Source organism: Trichechus manatus, unplaced genomic scaffold (genome assembly GCF_000243295.1).
Source record: "Trichechus manatus latirostris isolate Lorelei unplaced genomic scaffold, TriManLat1.0 scaffold00163, whole genome shotgun sequence".
Lineage (NCBI taxonomy): Eukaryota > Metazoa > Chordata > Mammalia > Sirenia > Trichechidae > Trichechus > Trichechus manatus.
Window position 1 is genome coordinate 2,478,478 of NW_004444099.1, and position 20,696 is coordinate 2,499,173.

General features: G+C 36.8%; 1 protein-coding gene across 16 annotated transcripts in view; it reads left to right on the plus strand.

Moving 5' to 3' along the window:
- The first annotated feature begins 1,343 nt into the window (after nt 1-1,343).
- The window catches only part of HERC4 (HECT and RLD domain containing E3 ubiquitin protein ligase 4), a 116,376-nt gene continuing 97,023 nt past the window's right edge, over nt 1,344-20,696 (plus strand). For 5 of the 16 annotated variants that reach the window (XR_002825625.1, XR_002825626.1, XM_023740777.1 and 2 more), the window contains exons 1-3: nt 1,351-1,643; nt 2,929-2,959; nt 3,443-3,747. Coding sequence is in view for 10 of the 16 variants with exons in the window: in XM_023740777.1 (XP_023596545.1) it covers nt 3,522-3,747 (226 nt within the window). In the remaining 6 variants the exon portion in view is untranslated. Of the gene's footprint in view, nt 1,644-1,927; nt 3,748-6,471; nt 8,609-20,696 lie in introns of those variants that run through there. The other 11 variants (XR_002825623.1, XR_002825624.1, XM_023740775.1 and 8 more) reach the window with 6 other exon arrangements.

Here is a 20,696-nt window from a genome sequence, read left to right on the forward strand (position 1 = left end):
CAAGTACCTATCTTAAAGTTCCTGAATTCCCTCCCCACCCCAAAAAAAATCTTGAATCTCATAACTTACCCCTTTAATGATATACTCTGAAGCCTGGTGGCACGGTGGTTAACAGCTGGGCTGCTAACCAAAAGGTGGGCAGCTCCAACCCACCAGCCGCTCCCTGAAACCCTATGGGGCAGTTCTACTGTCCTACAGGGTCTCTATGTGTCGGAATCAACTCCACCGCAGCACGTTTGGGATTTTTCCTTCTCTGAGGCATCAAGTCCTTAAGGTTAAAAAACAACAAACGAAAGTCCTACAGAAGCTGTCAAAATAAGAATAAAGTACGTTTTGTGGGCACTTGCACCACTCCCAATATTGACATCATCCTTTCTTCACTTACACATCTTGTAATTTTTACACTTATCTCTGTGACATATTTTTAAGTATTCTATTCTAGCCCAGACACTTCATAATCTGAAATACAGTTTTCAGTAGGAGACAAAGAAACACTGCCTATTGTGGAATTCCTTCCAGATTCTCAACATTCACCCTGAAGTCCCAGGTTCTAGCAAATTCTAACATAGAATTTCAAAAGTTCCTTGTCTGAAGTTTTCCAGTTTTTAAGATCAGACTAGCCTAGGGAACCTGGGCTTTGTTTTTTTTGAAGCAGGGGCTATAGTCATGTGCATTACTTAACTTTCTCAGAATGAAGGAGGGTGTGCAATTAAAATTTATCTTCCAAGAAGTGCAGAAAGCGATGGGAGCCACAACCATCTCAGGAGCCCGAAAACATGCTGTTGCCATTTAATGTGAGTAGCTTCAGTCACTGACATCAATAGACCGCGTATCCTCAGATAAGCGCCAGTTAAGGTTGGGAGATAAGAGGCTTCACCGCCTAAATATTCATACTTGTGATGTTTCATCTGCTACTTCAAATTCTCCTTGGAAAAAGGCCAAATAAAAACACCAGAATAAAATAAAATAAAAACAGAAGAAAGACATCAAACCAAAAAACGAAGATGTGTTCTTCGTTAAAAGACCCTTGTGCATGCTGAAGCGTTACTACCAAACTCGTTCACACCTTTTTTCTTCAGGATTCTCCTCCCAAACTCCAACTTCCGTACTTGGCATTTTCCCTTTTCTCGAAGCAACGTGATCTGGCACAATGCGCAGGCGCCTCGATCCCTAGACCCTGGGAGGATTCCGGCGCAGGCGCGCGGGGCGGCAAGTGGGCGGGCTTGGGCGCGTGCTCTGCGGCACACTTCCGGCTGACCCCTCCCCCTCCCCCGCGTAGCCACCTCCCGTCTCCCTTCTCCTCCCAAGCCTCTCCCCTAACTCTCCCCACCCCTCGCGCTCTCTGCCCGGCTCGCCTCCCGCCCTTCCCTTCCCTCTCCATCCGGGTCGCTGACGGCTTGTCTTTGGACTGGACAGTGGTGGCGACTGCTTTCCTCTGAGGAACCCGGTAAAGTTTCACAGAGGCCAGGGAGGGGAGCAGCGGAGCAGCGGCACCGACGCCGGAGGAGCCTGGGTGATCGCCGCCACTGGCTGAAGGAGGAGGGTCCAGGAACTGGAAATCTGCCTCAGCTGCCGCCCTGCCTCGCTTTCTGGGCGGGGGCCGCCCCAAGTCGCCCTGGGCTCCCCCTTCCTTGAGGGGCCGGGTGAGTTGTTGCCCCGGTGGGTTCGGGGGTGTGTGACGGCATGAGGGAGGGGGCAGGCCGGGCTGGGCCGATACAGGCCGGCCTGGCGCAGGGCGCTTTCTCAGCGCTTTCTCGGGTGGGGGCGGGGGGCGGGGGCAGTGTCGGGGCCCCCCACGTCGGGGACTGGAATGTCGCACCTCCCTGGGGAAGGGCCTCCCTTGAGCTAAGGGCCACCAGGGCTGCCGAGCGTCGTCCGCTGGCCTCTGCGGCTGTTGCGAGCGGACGGCTGCCGTAGTTCGCTGGTCGGCCCGCGAGGTGTTGGGTGTGTGCAGACGATTTCTCTCGCCCGGTCCCAGTGAGCTGATCTGGGTGCTTGTTCAGGGAGGGTTTGGAATAAACTGCTTCTCACCTACCTGTTGCTGGCGTCAGGACGCCTTTCCCATGGCCCTTCCCCTGACTTTAAAGAAAAAGGGTGGCTAAACCTCCTGCGCTGAAATCGGGGTCTTTTTCTCTTCTCCTTTCTCCTAAAAAAAAAACACGAGAAGACAATGCGGAACTCTGGCAACTGTCGAGTTCCCATGCCCCAAAATAATGAAATCAAACTTCACTCAATGGATAGGTGGTGGAATGGGACACCTTCAGCACTTGCTAGCCAGAACGTAGGAAAATTGGATTTTGAAACTTGGCAGATTCTCTGTAAGGAATATGGGTGACTACAACGGGAATAAGCTTAACTTCTTGTAATGCTGTTATTTAGTAACGCGATGTGTTTAAAATCTATGTAGGTATAGATGGAGTGGACTGTGGTATCTTTACAAGCAAAGAAATTTTCAGTCACTGTGCTGGAAAGTTCTACAGATTTCGCCACCCAAACTGTCAGTGTCCCAGCCCCCATTCTATTCGGGAAAAATCAGCAGTGCTGGGGTTATTTGCAGACTTTTTCCATCTTCCAGTAATTGTCCCAGAGGCATAGATTGATAGATGTAGATTGCCAAAAGCAATCAGTCTCGTTTACCACTCCTAGTAGAAAATGTTGAAGTGGGGGGGAAATCCTGATATTTAAACTGCATTTTTTTTCTATCATTATCTTTATTTATATACATTTAGTTTTTAAAGTAAATTTGTAGTAAGGTTGGAATGTTACTGTTTTGATGTGTAAAATACAATATTTGGAGGCATTTGTCTTAACATCATGGCATAATAGTTTCTACTGATTATTAAGGCAAAATTAGTATAAATAATTGGAAGAGTCATTTAAATTGTGGGAAATTTAAAGTTTTCGTTATTGGTTTTATTTCTGTTACAGATCAGAGCTTCAGTTTTCTCTTGATGTGGAGGTAGGTATTAGAAAGTTTAATTATGCCATGATTTGAGGAAGATTGCAAAGTTACACGTTTCTGCAGTTGGCTGAATTTTTCACTGTATATTCTTGATTTTTTTGGGTGGTGGAAAGATGTTTCATTTATTGCTCCTATTGAAATTATTTAAAGCAAAAAGCAAAAGAAAATGGTATTAATCAAGATACTTAGTATTTCCATTAATTTAGACTATCACAAGGTAACAAAAAGTCAGAAGTAGATAATATGTTTTTAACTGTGGAAAGAATCATGGAGAATGGCTGTAATTTCCCTAAACATTTCTCTATGATGCATTTAAAAAATACAAGTGGTTGGCTTTTGAAACTTAATAGTACCTATGTAGCATACTATAAAATAGATTTAATGTTTACTTTATAGTGATTACTGTAGGCTAACACTTGAAATGGCAGTTATACATCATGTTTCGTTTGAAGTCATTTTTTTTTTTTTTGGTCTCCCCAGACATAGGGTTACCTCCAAATTTCCAGTATCTCAGAAGGGAGTTTTTTATTGAAACTGGAAGACCTAAAGAAATACAGGCATGTTGTGCTGGGGAAATGCATCCTTTGGACAGCTAGGCTTGGGCGGAATTGATGAAGAAATTGTACTAGAGCCCAGAAAAAGTGACTTTTTTATAAATAAAAAGGTCCGAGATGTAGGATGTGGACTCAGACATACTGTATTTGTTCTGGATGATGGAACAGTGTACACTTGTGGATGTAATGATCTAGGACAACTAGGCCATGAAAAATCTAGAAAGAAACCAGGTAAGTTGAAAAAAAATTCTTTTTTTGCTATATATGATAATTATGTCATTTAAGTTTTGAAGTGTCGTAGAATTTTTCTGGTCCTAAACCTGTATTCTTTGTCAAGCTTTAAAAACAGAGTTAAATATATTTACATTTGCATGTTTCTTAGTATTTTAAGTGTAATTTTTTTTTAACTGCTACTTTTATAAATCTTTGTTGTTTGAAGTGTTAGTTTCAGAACGTAATTATGATGATGTAAAACAACGGTGAAAGCCAGCCTGCAGTGTATAGATTTTCTTTGGTGTAGAGAATATAGGTATATAGTATGTCTATCCTTTTTAATAAAAGTCCTCTTCAGCCACCTTGGGCAGATTTTAAGTGCATAATTTACTCTTGTTTTCCATACATCAGAAAGGAAACAAAAATTAAGATGAAAGCTTTTTACTTTCACTTACTTGCTTAAAGTATTGTTAATTCTTCAATTTTTTCCCCTTATCGTTGTATTTTAAATACATGATTTTATTTGGCTTTGTTGGAAATATCTTTTATTCACCTAATCGCCTACTCCCAAATAGCAACAATAGCTATTAAAGGTTTTATGAATATGAGGTGTCCTGATTTCGTAGTAGCCATAGAAGCCAAATTTAAAATGATTTGTAGGGTAATGAGAATTTGAGGAATTTAGTCACGTTTCATGTTCTGTTTTCCTGGATATACATATTTTAAAACCAGATATTACCACTCTTAGGAATATCATCTTTACGTGAATTTTGCTTTCAATTATAACTAAAAGTTAATATCTTAAGGTGGTAAATTCAGATAAGACTGTGACTGTACTGACTTATAGTTCTTTTGTTTTAACTTTAACAGTAATGGCACGTAAATATTTTCTATGGCAGTTGTTTTTATCACTTCATTATTTAAGTGGTTTCTATTGTTAGTCTACTTTTGAGACATTAATGTAGGTATAAAATAAAAAGGCATTAAATTAAGGCATGTTTCATCTTTGATACTCTCACCATCATGCCAGACTTCACTTTTCTAGCTTGTAAATACTGTATAGTTTTCAGTCTTTGTGGTTGGTATCTCAATCTCTTTTCTTCTGCCTTAATTTGTAATTTAGTTTTTATTGGATGAATGGTAGTGATGCTTAATACAGTAGATTTTATTATTGCTGAGCTCAAGGTAAATGGTGGCTTTCATATACTCTATCTCACTAAGGATATTTTATGGAATCCTATTAGATTTTCATTGTCTCACCATTGAGGTGATCATGCTGGTGGAAATGAATGATAATTTATTCATATTCATTTGAATGGTAGATCTGCTTCAGAGACAGAGACTCTTTTGCTTAGCTTGGAATGCTGCCTCAGGTTGGGATTGTCATAGCATAGGGATTGCTGCTGTTCTTTGTGCTTAACATGTCCCAGAGAAATAACTGAACGTCTCTCTGTATATTTTTAGTAATTTCTGAGAGGCAGCAGGGCAAACAGCAAGTACAAAGCCAGTGCATAGAAATTCCCAATATAGTTACTGAAATTTATTAAGGTTTAAAATTTTTAAATGTTATGAAATACCTGTTTTGTGTCTGGGACAAAAGTAGACAATGTGCATTAGTAGTTTAATTATTAGTGCCTGGAACAGCTTCTGCCTCTATAGGTGAGATTCTGAGAAACTTAATTAGCCAGAAGAGGCTTTTTTTTTCTGGTCATGTTGACATTATGATTGCATTGTGACATCTATACCATCCTATTGATTTATCCTGGAAGAATCATTTGGTAATATGAAGTTGGGAGGATAGGTTTCCCTAACTTATGATACCTCTTTAGGATTGCCTCATTACTGGCCATGGTATACCACAGTCTGTGGAATAGAAAAGAAATAGAAGGCTGAACTTTGAGAAATTTAGAGCATGGGTTGGGAGTTAAGGCATACATAAATGAGACAACTGAAGAGAATTGAAATTTGACTTGATGTGATATATGCACTTTGAGCCTAGCGAATTTAAATAATGGGAAATATCATTGTGGGCTAAAATTAAAGATCCCTGGGAGAAAATGAAGCCTTTAATTTAATCAGTGATTACATAAATAGCCAAAAAATAAGTCTGGTGCTGCAGTTGCTTAGTTTTATGGGCAGGGGGAGGGATGGATCCTGAGTGCCAGAAAAGCTTTATATTGCTGGAAGTCCAGTTTTAGTGGGGAAAACTAGACGTTCGCAGACAGGTAGTTGCTCCGATAGGAAATTCATGATTTAACCTCAGTCTTGTTTTAAGGTGCTTGAGTGGTAAATTTTAATAATGTTTTTAACCAGAATTTTCTCTGTTTGGAATAATTCCTTAATAATTTAAGTGTGCTCCTTCGCCAACCCCCCCCCCTTTTTTTTTTAAATTTGTGGGTTGTCTGATCTTATTTAATTGGGTTTAAAGTCTTTTCTGGTAATTGAACAAGTCTTTGTATTTCTAGGACCATATAATAACATAGTTCACCTCATCTGAGCTTTAACTTGTGGCAGAAAGAAAGCAGACAGAAAGGAGAGATCTAAGAAATTGTTTCCTCACAGAGATTGGTTTTATAAGCAAACTAAGTATAACTAAGAAGGAGTGAAAAAGAAAGAGGTGGCCTCATTCATGAAAGATAAGTTATTCTTGAGAGTCAATGATAATCTACGGAAGGACTTGGCCTTAAAAAAAAAAAAAAAAAAAACCACCTATTGCTGTCGAGTTGATTCTGGCTGATAGTAACCCTATAGGGCAGGGTAGAACTGCCCCATAGGGTTTCTAAGGGGTGCCTGGAGGATTTGAACTGCCAACCTTTTGGTTAACAGGCATAGCTCTTAACCACTAGGGCACCAGGGTTTCCTTAGAGTGTGGTAAATAGATTTGACCTGTAGCCTTTTGGGAGAGAGTTTTCATTCTAGACATTTGAGGTCCTTTATTATACTAAGAGTGCAGAGCATGTGCATGCTCATCTCTGCTCTTGTGTGTATATATTGGTCCCATGTGCATATATATGTATGCCTCTTGCTATCAGTATTAGCTTTTCCTAAATTATTTCCAGGGATGTGAACTTGTATTCACATACGTAGTTTTCCTTCATTAGAACATTCTTAATACTTTTTTTTTTTTTTTTTTTTAAAGCTAGTGTCTCTCATTTTCTTAATTTATAGCTAACAGGTAAATGGTTCATCTAAATGATTTGTTTTATGTTTATACTTCTTTACAAAACTCATTTCGGTAGATTTTAAGATAACTGTAGGAAGTATACCTTAATTAACAAGATCCTTTACTCACTGTATATCCAATCATAGGTATAAGGTGGTGACTGTGGTCCTAAATGTATGTTTAGTGTATCTAGTTCCATTTGTTTCATGTTAGAAACAGTGTTAAATTATTTTATGACCACAATTTGTAAATAGTGTATAGTTCTGTTAAAAATGACTGTTTCAGTAGCTTTTTGTGTTTACAAAATTCTTTCACATAGATTATCTCATTTAGTTCTCACAATAACCTTGTAAAGTAGCTAGGCTGGCAGGTATTATAGTTCCCATTTTACAGGTGAGGAAAATGAAGTTAAAAGAGATTAAGAGCGGTCACTAGGCTAGCAAATGTTAACAGACCATTCCAAATCCTGTGATTTTACCTTTATCCCACAAAGCTTTTCCCCTCCCATATTTAGAAGGTAGAAGAATATTTATTTACCTAGGAGGAAACTAGTTTCCCATTAGTGTTTTAATGTAATTCTGAAGGTTTAAAGACAAAAAACCTTAAAAAAATTTTTATAACTACAGTTACACAAAGAAGACACCATGTTTTATTTTCCCTCTTAGTTTTGTGTGTAAATTCAAAGAAAAAGCCATTTTAGGAACCATATAAGAAGATTGAAAGTTCTATTTTCAAGGTATAATCTTGTGCCGGCATGAATTAAAAACTCAAATATATATAGTTTTTTCTTGAACATAAGGCAATTTGATTAGCAGAGCCAGCAATAGGTAAAGTTTTGATTGTTATATAAAATTTATCATAGTTTATCTTCATCTCTTATAGAATTTATAAAGGTGATGTACATTGATACTATGTTGCTTGTATCCCAAAATGGTAATATCTACTGTTGGTTCATTCCAATGAAAGCATTTTGGTCACATAGCAGTAGTTACTTGCTTGCCTTTCTGTTCTTGATTTTTTTAACTTCTTTCTGTAAAACATTTATAAATGAATTGCTCCTTAAAACATAGTTAAAATTACTGTGTATATATATATATAGGAAAATAGAAATACGGGAGATAAAATTATTCACTTAAAGCAGATTAAAAATACTAAATTATCCCACGTATTTCTCATTGAAGCAAAGCATATAAGACCAAGAAAGCTTATTATATTTTATGAGCTCCTAATTTTTATGATACTTTCTAAGGAAGAGAAAGATGTGAACGATATGAAGACTTGAAAAAAGTGCCATATTTTTTCGCAAATAATGCACCCATGTAAATAATGTGTGTGCAACACATGTATCTCACATAGTGTGCTTAGGAAAATAACACAAAGGGATTGCACGGTTGGTAAAAAAATATAACATGCGTGTTATTTGCGTAAAAATACGGTAATTGCTTGGGTCGGGGTGGATACTTGCTTTGGATACTTTGAGAAAGGTTCTCAAGAATCACAGTGTCAAGGGTAGGAAAAAGAATCATAGTGCAAACAGATGCCTACTGTTAGATAGATGTATAATAATACTTTACTTTGTGTAGGACCCTACATCTGAGGAATTTCAAGAACATTACACAATAACTCATGGTTCCTTTCAAAATGCTTGTGACACAATTTGCAAGAATTATCCTCATCTTAGGGGATAAATTTACGGAGAAATGACAGCACAAGTTGGTAAGTAACTTGTCAAAACAGCAGGTGACTGGTGAACAACTATAGATTGAATCTGAAAGCTTGAGTCTACCAGTCTCCTACCTTATTCACTAAATTGTGCTTATGTTTAGAATTATTTTTAGTAATATCTTCTATTTGAGGCAGATCAAACACTAATGCACAAATTGTTTCTCTGCCATTTTATTTGATGGCCTCTTGAGACAAACCATTCTTTTACCAAGATGCTTGCGTTGTTATGCCTCTTTCGTACGTCATATTAATCCCGTGTGGTATGAGGAATATTTAAATAAACGAACAAGAACGGACTTTGGTAACACCCAGTCTTTTCTCTTTATTCTGTTATATATCATAATCTGTACCCCTTTGTTCTCCTAACTGCTATGCTGTACTACTATCCAAGATCTGTACTAACTGCCAAGCACAGTTGATTTGGTGACTGTCATTGGAACTTGGATTAGTTATGTTGACTCAAGTCTGCCATGTAACTTTCCGTAGGATGTCTTGGTTTTGTTTATAAAACAGTTAACCCACACAGAAGACGACAATAGCTGTAGATGCCTGATCTGAGCAGTCTGACAAATGAAGTCTTCTTTTAAAGGGTATGGAACCAGTGATTATCTTGTTGTGCTTGGTATGTTAGTGTTTTTACCTGATTGGAAGTGAGCCACGTGCTTTCCTTAAAAGAATGGGAGTATGGTAGATTTAGGTTTCACAACTTGGACAGTTGCTGGGTATTCTTCTGCAGATGGCCACATAGGGGGTCTAGTTTCCATCGTCTCCTTCGTAAGAATTCATAGGGTTTTATGTCCCGATATGTCATACAGATTATTGCCAAAGCTGATTTTCACAAACCCCATGTAATTTTTAAATTACATTGAAGAAATAAAAGTCACTTCACGGATGGTTAGCTTACAACCAGAATGCTGCTTAGAAGCGAGGATGGGGGAGAATTTGTCTCTTGTACTTTGGGCATGTTATCAAGAAGGACCAGTCCCTGGAGAAGGACATCATGCTTGGTAAAGTAGAGGGTCAGCAAAAGAGAGGGAGACCCTCAGTGAGATGGATTGACACAGTGGCTGCAATGATGGGCTCAAGCATAGCAACAATTATAAGGATGGCGCAGGACTGGGCAATGTTTCCTCTGTTGTACATAGGGTCGCTCTGAGTCGGAACCGACTCGATGGCACCTAACAACAACAGGCTATAAGAATATCAGGTACTTGGGATACATAAAGCACACCGAACAGAGGAAATGTATTCAAACATTGGTTGGCTGGGATTGTGTAAGTGGGTAGAAAAGTGGGTAGCATTAATGAAGAAGCTGTATTAAAGAGCTTGTGGTTTATCTCCTTTCAACTTTTCTGGATTTTTTTTTCCATGTTGATGGAATAAGAAGGCTGTAATTATTTTTATATCTTAATGAATTGTGGTAGTTTATGTGCAAGAAAAACCTGTGCTGTGTATATGTATACAAAAATATTGGAGTTATTTTTGTTGAGAGGGAGATTTCTTGAAATTTTATTGGCTCATTCTTTAAACCATAATATTTTATTTACTTCGAATTACCCTTTTGTCTTTCATTCTGGTGTGGCAGGAATTTAGTTTCGGCTCTCTTGACCATAAAGAAAACATTCTAAAATCCTTTACTAATGTGTTTTTCCCCTATTATTTTAAAATATCCAAATTATTTCTTTTGTTAATATTCCATGTTTAGTCTCCTTTTATTACCCATTATTATTCTGAAGTCTGCATATATTCTTAGTTTTTCATAATTGTTTTTTAATTATAAAGTATTAAATGTTTTTGGTAGAGAATTTGGGAAATACAGGAAGATGTAAATCAGCCATAACATACTGTTGTCATGTGAGTCTTTTTCTATGCTCATATGTGTTTCAGATTATAGATTGGAAACACGTTCTTGTATCTCAACTTTTTTCAGGAATAGTTGAATGATGATTGAATATTTTCCCATGTTTTTAAATACTGTTTAAGGACAGTGTTAATGATAATTTAACATTTTATCATTTGGATGTACTAAAATTTATATATATATATTCTCAATTTTTGGAATTTATTTCCAGATTTTTTTGTTATAAGTAATGCTGCTATGAATATATGCATTAATTTAGTTTTCATTTGCATCTCTGGTTGTCTCTTTAGAAAAAAGAAAGTCTAATTTTAGCAAACCTAGGAGGAACGATAATGGAATTTATTTTTAAACAATTTAAGCACAGTTGTACTTTACAAAGTTGGTATGCGCATAAGAAGATATTTGTAGGTCAAAATTTAAAAAAAGGATTCATTTGACAAGCTTTTGAGTCCATATCATTTAAAAATTTAGTAGGGAGAAAATATAGTAGGTAAGATAAAACAAGTGCACAAATAAATAGAAATACATGTAAAACATGCTAAGTATTATAAGATGCATAGAGTGTTGTGTAGAGATGGATACTGTAGCCATTTAGGATGGAGTGAATTGTTGATGAACTTCTGTGAGGGAAATAGCACATAAACTGGAAGGATAGGTAGTATTTCAAGGAGGAAAGAATGAAGAGTGCTTTTTAGGTAAAGCAGCTCAAATAGTGATAGTCAGGTTTGAGGCCTATTAAGGGAATACTAGTCCAGTTAACTGAAAAGTCTGAGAAAAGTGACCAGGAAAGTTAGAAAGATAAAGATTGAGGTCAGATTATAGAATCAAATCAAGGAGCTTGAATTTAATTTGATGAATAACCACTGATAGTTTGTAATGGGAATTATCAGGGGTTCTTAGAAAGGAGGGATTGGAGGGGAGAGAATTTGGAGGTAAATTAGGTTTCGATGGTAATCCTTTAAAACAAGAAAGGAGCAGGTAGATCAAGGAGAGATTAGGGCAGCAGAAAGGATGAACAGGTTTTGGTAACCAAATGGAAGTGAGTAGTAATGGAAAAGGGAGGAACCAGATATAATACTAGGTGGAATCGTTAATTAATAGAAATAGGAAATCTAGGAAGAGGAGGAATGCTAACTCTGTTAGTAGGAGAGCTAAAAGATTGGTGAGGTGAATTTTGTTTTGGACTTAATGACAGTATTCAGTGAGCAGTAAGTAATTTTGTCCTCTATATGGGCAGAAAGATCAGGGCTAAAGGTGTGAAATCCCTGGGTGGTGTAAACAGTTAACACAGTCGGCTGCTCAACAAAAGGTCGGAGGTTCCAGTCCACCCAGAAGTGTCTCGGGAGAATGGCCTGGTGATGTACTTCCAAAAAATCAGTCATTGAAAACCCTATGGAGCAGTTTCAGCTCTGACATACTCAGGGTTTTCATGAGTCAGAATGGACTCCGCAGCAACTGGTTAAAGGCATGAAATGCTTTATTTTCAGTTTTGTTTTATCTTTAGTTCAGAGTAGGCTAGTATTCCAGCTTCAAATTTCTAACCTGTCAGGTAATTAACAACCCAATACGGTTGGCTCTATAGACCTGTCTAATCTTTGGCTACAGGAGGAACCTCAGGAGTGACTTCAGTACTGAGTCAAAAGGTGTCTCGGGGCCATCCTCTCAGGGTTTCTCCAGTCTCTGTCAGACTAGCAAACCTGGTGTTTTTTTTTTTTGTTTGTTTGTTTTTTGTTTTTGTAAATTTGAATTTTGTTCTACATTTTTCTCCTGCTCTGTCCAGGACCCTCTATTGTGATCTTTGCCAGAGCAGTCGGTGATGGTAACTGGGCACCAACTTGTTCTGGGCTCAGTCTGGTGGAAGTTGTGGTAGTTGTTATTAATAGGTTCATTTGCTTATTTTTGTTTAGCTAACGCAAACCTGTTAGTATGTTTGACTTCATGGCTTCCAGTTCTGGTAAGAAACAAAGCTTTTGATGTTCAAAGATGCAATCACTTAGAAGTTGCTTTTGGTTTCAGTAGTTACTGAAATAGTTGTAACTATAAATTGGATACATGCTGGCAGAGTAGGCAAGAGCTCCTGGGAAATTTGTCCTCTGAAATAATTCCCTTGCTTCTGTGAAGGGGTAGTGGAGTGGGGAAGGAGCAGGGTAAGGCTAGAGGTGCTAAGGAGCAGATTTAAGAGTATCTGAAAACAATTGGAAGAAAGTTTAGCTACTTTACCTTTAAGTCATTAGAATAAGTTTGTGATTTTTTAGGATGGCATGACGAGAATAGAGTAGAACTTAGATTGCTTCCCACAATTTATCTCAAGTATTATTTACTGATCATTACATATTTACTTTCTGATTCAGATATTGCTTAGCTATAGATTTTTTAACTAGGCTGTCTAACAGAAATGCACCTCATGAACTGGCACTTTCCCTCTGAAGAATAATTAGGAAAAAGGCTTGACAGACTGATGTTACCAGTGCTTGAACATAGGTTTATTTATACACTCAGTTGGGAAGTTGAGTAAGTTTCTGCAACTGGGAGTTAGAGGGAAAGGGAACACTTAGAAGTTGGTATGGCAGTGTATAATTAGGAGAAAAATATAAACCTCATAATAGGAGAGAAATTTAATAATGAAATATTATTTAAAAATATTTTTATTTAGATACTAGAATGCTGATATTTAAAAATAATAATAGTAACCATCACTATGTACCACGCACTGCACTCAGTCCTTTATACATTATCCAAAAGCCTCATGATTACCCTGCAAAATACATATTAAATCAGTTTTACAGGTGAGAAAATTAAGACTTCAAGAGCTTAAATAACTTGCCCGAAGTCAAAATTAAAAAGTATGAGAAACAAGAACCAATTTGAAGAGTAATGGAAGAAAAGACAGACACCATTTGTAATAATAAGGAAAAAGATCAAACAACCCAGGAACAAACTAATAAGAAATATGCAAGACTTACATGAAGATGTAAAAGCACTGCTGAAGAACACAGAAGGCTTAACAAATTTGTGGATTGAAAAAAAAAATCAGTTGCTTTCAAGTCAGTTCTTACTCATGGTGACCCCCCATGTGTGTCATAGTAAAACTGTGCTCCATAGAGTTTTGAATAGCTTGTTTTTTGGAAGTGATCACCAGGCCTTTCTTCTGAGGTGCCTCTGGGTAGACTCAAACTTCCAACTTTTTGGTTAGCAGTTAAGCGCATTAATTGCATTATCCGAGGACTCATTTGTGGATAAGAGCACTCAACTTCATAATGATGTCACTCTTCTCTAAAATAATTTATAAATTTAATATGATCTTAATAAAAATTCCAGTTCGTTTTTTGGGAACCTATAACAAATGCATTTTCAAGTTCATATGGAGAAAAATACACCAAAGTAGCCAAGAAAGCTCTGTAAATAAGAGCAGTAATATATTAAACTAGATATTAACATTTTAATTTTTAAGCCTTAATGAAACTGACTCATAAATAGATAAACCAGTAAAACAGTGTAGAGCCCAGACATAGACCCAAATCATCTTTAAATCAGAGGAAAAAACTCAAGTGAGGGACTATTCAATAAATGGTTTCGCAATAAGCGGGAGGGAATAAAAAAGTTGGATTTATGCCTCTGTATATATATTTGGATAAATGCTAAGTAGATCAGATATTTCAATGTAAAAACTAAATTGATAAATGTGCTTGAAGTCGTTTTATCATTTTAATATTTTGGTTATTTATTCAATTTATTTTGCAATAAGGAAAGCCTTTCTGACTGAAATGTGAACAGGCATAGAAGAAAAAATAAACTATATAAAACAAAAACCAAACCCGTTGCTGTCGAGTCGATTCTGACTCATAGCGACCCTATAGGACAGAGTAGAACTGCCCCATAGAATTTCGAAGAAGGGCTGGTGGATTTGAACTGCCAACCTTTTGGTTAGCAGCTGTGGCTCTTAACCACTGCGCCACCAAATCCCCTAAACTACATAAAAGTAAAAATCATTTTGCTAGGCAGAAATCACTGTAAAGAAAGTTAAAAGACAAATGAAAAAATGTTTATGACTCATATTACAGTCAAAAAGTTAATTTGGTATAAAGCACTCCTAGAAGTTGGTAAGATAAACAATCCAGTAGTAAAATGGGCAAAAAATACAGATAGTTCACAGAAAAGGAAATACAAATGGCTCATAAACAAAAAACTTGTTCAACCTGATATTGAGGGAAATGCAAAATACCTTTTTTTAATATATTAGGTTAACAAAAATCCTTAGGCTTGATAATACACTTTATTGGTGAGGCTGTCAGGATACAAGTACCAGTATTCATATTTTGGTTTTAGTATAAGTTAGTAAACCTCTATGGAGGGTAGTTTGCCAACATAGGTCACAATTACAAATGCCCATATCCTTTATCCATTTCTAGAAAATGATCTGAATAGTATATTTGTTCATGTACAACGTTATTAATTGCAGCATTGTTTATAATAGCAAACAATTAGAAGCAACCTTAATGTCTACTGTTGTTTCAATCCCATGTGACAGAATAGACTGCCCATAAGGTTTTCTTGGCTGTAATTTTTTTTTTTTTTTTAAAATAATTGTGCTTTAGGTGAAAGTTTACAGCTCAAGTTAATTTCTCATACAAGGATTTATACACATATTGTTACGTGACATTAGTTGCAATCCTTACAATGTGACAGCACACTGCCCCTTTCCATCCCAGGTTTCTTGTGTCTATTCAACCAGTTCCTGTCGCTTCCTGCCTTCTCATCCTGCCTCTGTACAAGAGCTACCCATTTGCTTGTGTATCTGATTGAACTAAGGAACTAAGAAGCACTCTCCTCATGAGTGTTATTTTTTGTTTTATACAAAAAAAAAACAAACCCATTGCCATCAAGTCGATTCCAACTCATAGTGACCCTATAGGACAGAACAGAACTGCTCTGTAGGGTTTCCTAGGCTATAATCTTTACAGGAGCAGATCATCAGGTCTTTACTTCCGTGGAGCCACTGGTGGATTCAAACTACCAACCTTTTAGTTAGCAGCAACACACTTAACCATTGAGCCACCAGGACTCCTTTTCCTATTAGGATCTGGTAAATTATGGTCTCACTCAGTGCAGTGCCACGTAGCTGAGAAAAGAACAGAGTTTTTGGTGTACTGAAGTAGAAAGCTTCTTAAGATACATTAATAACAAGAGCAAGGTGCAGAACATTGAGTAGAAAGCTACTTTAAAAAAAAACCAGTTAAGTCGATTCCAGCTCATGATAACCCCATGTATTTCACAGTAGAACTGCGTGTAGGGTTTTCAATGGCTGTAACCTTCAGGAAACTCTGGTGGCATAGTGGTTAAGACCTACGGCTGCTAACCAAGAAAGGTTGACAGTTCAAATCCACCAGGTGCTCCTTGGAAACCCTATGGGGCAGTTCTGCTCTGTCCCATAGGGTCGCTAGAGTCGGAATCGAGTCCATGGCAGTGGGTTTGGTTTTTCGGTTAACCTTCAGGAAGTAGATTGCCAGGCTTTTCTATTGAGGCACCTCTAGGTGGGTTCAGACCAGCAACCTTTTTGTTAGTAGCCTAGTGCTTAACCGTTTGCACCTCCCAGATACATTTGGGTGAAAAATGGAAAAATGTGCACTTGTGTTTGCTTACAGATACGTAAGAAACCCTAGAAGGATACACATGTCTAGTAACAGTGGTTACTCTTGATGCAGAAGCAGGAAGAGAATGGTTGAGAACTAGCTTGATGGAGGGCATGGATGGTATACAGACTTTTCACTGTGGAACTGTGTACATACATTACCTGTTAAAAATTTTTTTTTTTTTTTTAAAAGGGTAGGCCCTGGATAGAAATCCTGGCTGTTTTGCTTATTAGCTATGTTATCTTGGGTATGTTAATGAGCCTTTCTGTGCCTTAGTGTTTTGCCTCTGTAAAGTTAGGATAATCATGCTGAACTCCTAGGGTGGATATAAAATAACACACAGAGTGCACCAAACAATGCCTGGCATATGGTGAGTGCTTTATAAATGTTTGCCTAAAAGAAAAAAAGCTGTTAATGTTAGAATGGGAATTTAAATTTAGGTCTGCCTTACACAAAGTTGGGTACTAGACTGTTTTCATATATACGCCTACAGATAGATAATACAAATCTTTTCATGTACGACTAAAGTTGAGGCATTTATTCAACGAATTCCTACTATGTCCCAGACACTGTGCTAGGCATGAAAGTACTTTGATTTTAGTCTTCAGTTACCTTTTGGAGCTCTTATTCAAAGATTATGCCAAAATTTAAAAAATGTTTGTGATGCTTAGAGGTAATGTCATATTGGAGTAAGATATAAAACAAGTTGGGCTCCTTAACCTTCACAGTTTCAAGATACAATGATGTGGAAAAATAAAAGAATTAAAGAAGTCTTTTTTTGTTCTATGGAGCTCTGTTGGCACAGTGGTTAAGAGCTTGGCTGCTAACCAGAAGATCGGTGTCTCAGTCATCTAGTGCTGCTCTAACAGGAATACCACAAGTGGATGGATTTAGCAAAGAGAAGTGTATTCTCTAACAGTCCAGTAGGCTACAAGTCCAAAATCAGGGCATCAGCTCCAGGAAAAGGCTTTCTCTCTCTGTCGGCTCTGGAGGAAGGTCCATGTCATCAGTCTTCCTTTGGTCTGGGAGCTTCTCTGCACAGGAACCTCAGGTCCAAAGGACGCGCTCTGCTCCCGGCACTGCTTTCTTAGTGGTATGAGGTTCCCATGTATCTCTTCTCGCTTCTCTCTTTTATATCTCGAAAGAGATTGCATTAAGACACTAATCTTGTCAACCTGATCAGTATAACCTCATCACGGTGATAGAATTTACAACACATGAGGAGATCGCATATAATCTCATCATAGTGGTAGAGTTTACAACACATAAGGAAATCACATCAGATAACACAGACAATATTGGGAATCATGACCTAGCCAAGTTGCTACACATTTTTTGGGGGACACAATTCAATCCATGACAGTCGGCATTTCAAATCCACCAGCCACTCTTGGAAACCATATGGGACAGTTCTACTCTTCTATAGTGTCGCTATGAGTTGAAATCAGCTCAGCGGCAGTGGGTTTGGTTTTGGTTTTTGTTCTGTGAGAAGCACATAAAAGATGGAAGTTAGATTTGTCATTGAATTTAAAAAGGCTATTTAATGATGAATAATAAGGTATAGTTTGTGTACTGTTATTTTGAGCACAGACACTTGAATAAATACTAATTATTCACTTTTACATCCTGCCCTGCCCTTCCAAAATGAACTGACCTTGAAATATTTACTGTAAATTTAAAATAAATGCATTTTATCATATCTTTTTAAGCCTTCTTTTGAGTTTGCAGTTTTTCCACACCAACCTGCCTATATTTTTTGCCTAGTGTATTAAATATGCTGTTAATAAACAGTGCATCTACTGTTTATGGGATGTTTGATTATAGGAGGAATTTATACATCAAGAAAAACAAATGTGCATGTTTCTGAGATTATAAAACTAATAAATTGTGGTGAACGAAAGAGGTACATTTTGTATGGAAACATTGTAGTATAGACTAGATATCTCTACCTTTACAAAAAACCAAAACCTGCTGCTGTTGAATGGATTCAGACTCAGAACAACCCTATAGGGCAGAGTAGGACTGCCCCATAGGGTTTCCAAGGCAGTAAATCTTCATGGAAGCAGATGGCCACATCTTTCACCCGTGGAGCGGTTGGCGGGTTTGAACTGCTGACCTTTTAGTTAGCAGCCAAATACTTAACCACTGCACCATCAGGGTTCCTTACTTCTATAAAACAGATTACAAAAACAATTTCTCTTCCTTCTTTGTTAATTCTGGGTTAATATTTCTAAGGTATATTTCCATTTCAGTCTCTTGATTTTTGCCTGGCTGAAGCACCACTTCATTCATTACTTCCAGGTCACTTTTGTGAAAACTCAAGTTACGTCTTTTGTGCGGCAACAAGAATAGTTCCTGGCATTCAGTACATTAATAAATTGTATTACTGTCTTCCTATTATAAATTATTTGGATAAATATCTTCCCTACTGTGTCAGCTTCTGGAGGATAGAAACCTTGTCTTATACAGCTTTGTTATCAGTAGTGAAAACACTGTGGTTCCCACAGAAGGAACTCGCGAATTTGTTGAATGAGCACGTAATCACGATATATTTTATTGGGTGTGCCTTAGAAAGGGGACTATAGGTAGACTTTTGTTTCATTGAGCTTGATGACCATCAGTTACGTTTATAACCAAATCTTTAAAATTTAAAATTGTGCTAGTATATTCTGAAGGGTGCATTCTTGGCTTGTCTTAAAAAAAAACCTGAAATTCAGTATTTGATTGATATTGTGTTATGTTGGAGTTTTTATATTTCAACTTTACCTTTCCTTTCCACTTCAAAGCAATTAATTTTAGCAGTTCCTAGACAACCAAAAAATATTTTTTTAAAGAAACAGTATTATAAAACCCTAAACATTTATAAAATTATATTTTGAAAATAAATCAAAATGTTAAAAACCCATAACTTTGTTATGTTTAAATATTATTAACAAAAGGACAGCTGTTCAATAAATAAGGAAATGTTTATACCTTGGTGCCTTTATTTGTAAAATGAGAGTGATGGTACATTCTGCCTCATGGTGTTTTGAGGCTTAAATGAGATTAAATGAGCTAAGTGATTAGTACAGTTCTAGACACATAATAAGCTCTTTATATATGTTAACTGTATACCTATATGGAGATAGATTGCATAAAACGGGTATGAGCTTGTGAACATATCCATTATAAAGAATTTCTTAACCTAGTTGAATTTTCCTATCATTTTATTGTGGGCTGTCAAAACTAAGACATGTAAGGTACTCCAGATTAACTTTAGATTTTATCAGGGAACTTATTAAAATATTTTCTTGACTCTGGGTTGTACTATGCCAAATCCCTATTGGTAATTATTGGTGATAATTTTAGTGAATAAAAATTTCCATTTAATTGATGTTTTATTTTTATCTGTTTTATATTTTATGATGAGCATATGTGCATTTTCTAAGAGATCCTTTAAAAAGCGTCAGTAATCAATAATTTCACTTCAGGAATAGAAAAATGCATGCCTCAAGTGAAGTAGCCTTTTGGTTATTATCTCTGTAACAAAATTAGCAATATGATTATTTAAAGTAGAAAGAAAACATTAATGCAATCTGAATTATTCATTGATGCTTTTTAGTCAGTAATGCTTCACTATCCCAAGTGATTTATGTCCTCATCTTTCAAAAGTCAGAATCATGAAGTGCATCAATTACATGTTCAGTTGCCTAATTAAGCAATTAATGAACAGTAAAAGAAGAAAAAAAACACTTGTAGATAATCACTGTTAACAGTTTTTACTCTATATCTTTTTAGTTGTTTCTTTGCATATATATTAAAGCTATGTGTGGCTTTTCTTTTTAATGGAGTTAGGGAATACGTTTTTGATTTCATGATATGGTATCTTCTGAACTTTAAATTTTAGACGTGGATTTTAAGTGCTCTAGTTAAGAGTTTTGAGTTGTTCAGAGAGAAGGGAAGAGGAAGCCTATATTTTTAGCAACTAGCGAGGCATGGCTGGGAGCCTGGTGGTGCAGTGCTTAAGAGCTCAGGCTGCTAACCAAAAGGTGGCAGTTTGAATCCACCATCTGCTCTTTGGAAGCTCTGTGGCAGTTCTACTCTGTCCTGTAGGGTTGCTAGAGTCGGAATTGACTCGATTGCAACAGGTTTTTATATTAAAATATGTAATTCTATACCTATAATCATAAAGTTCTGTGATTTGCTTTTTCATTTAATGTATTTCCATCTTTTCATGTCATCATACAGACATTCTGTTTAAATAGAAGCATCAATTTCTATTACATGAATATTCTATCATTTATTTACCCAATTGCCTATTATTAGAAATCTAGGTTATTTCCTGTTTTTTTCCCCCAATTACAAACTGTGGTGCAATAAACATCATTTTACAATGTATAACAGATTCCTAAAAGGAAGAGTTCCTGTATCAGAAGGCAGACATGTTCAGAATTATAGTACATATTTCCAATTTGTTCTGTAAAAATAAGCTAATATTAAAGATTGTTTAGAGAAGTGTGCCTTTTGTCAGTTTAGTTGAAATAAATATCTTTTGGAATGGAAATAATTTGTAAACTAGAAACTTCTATGTTTCAAAATCAGGTTTACC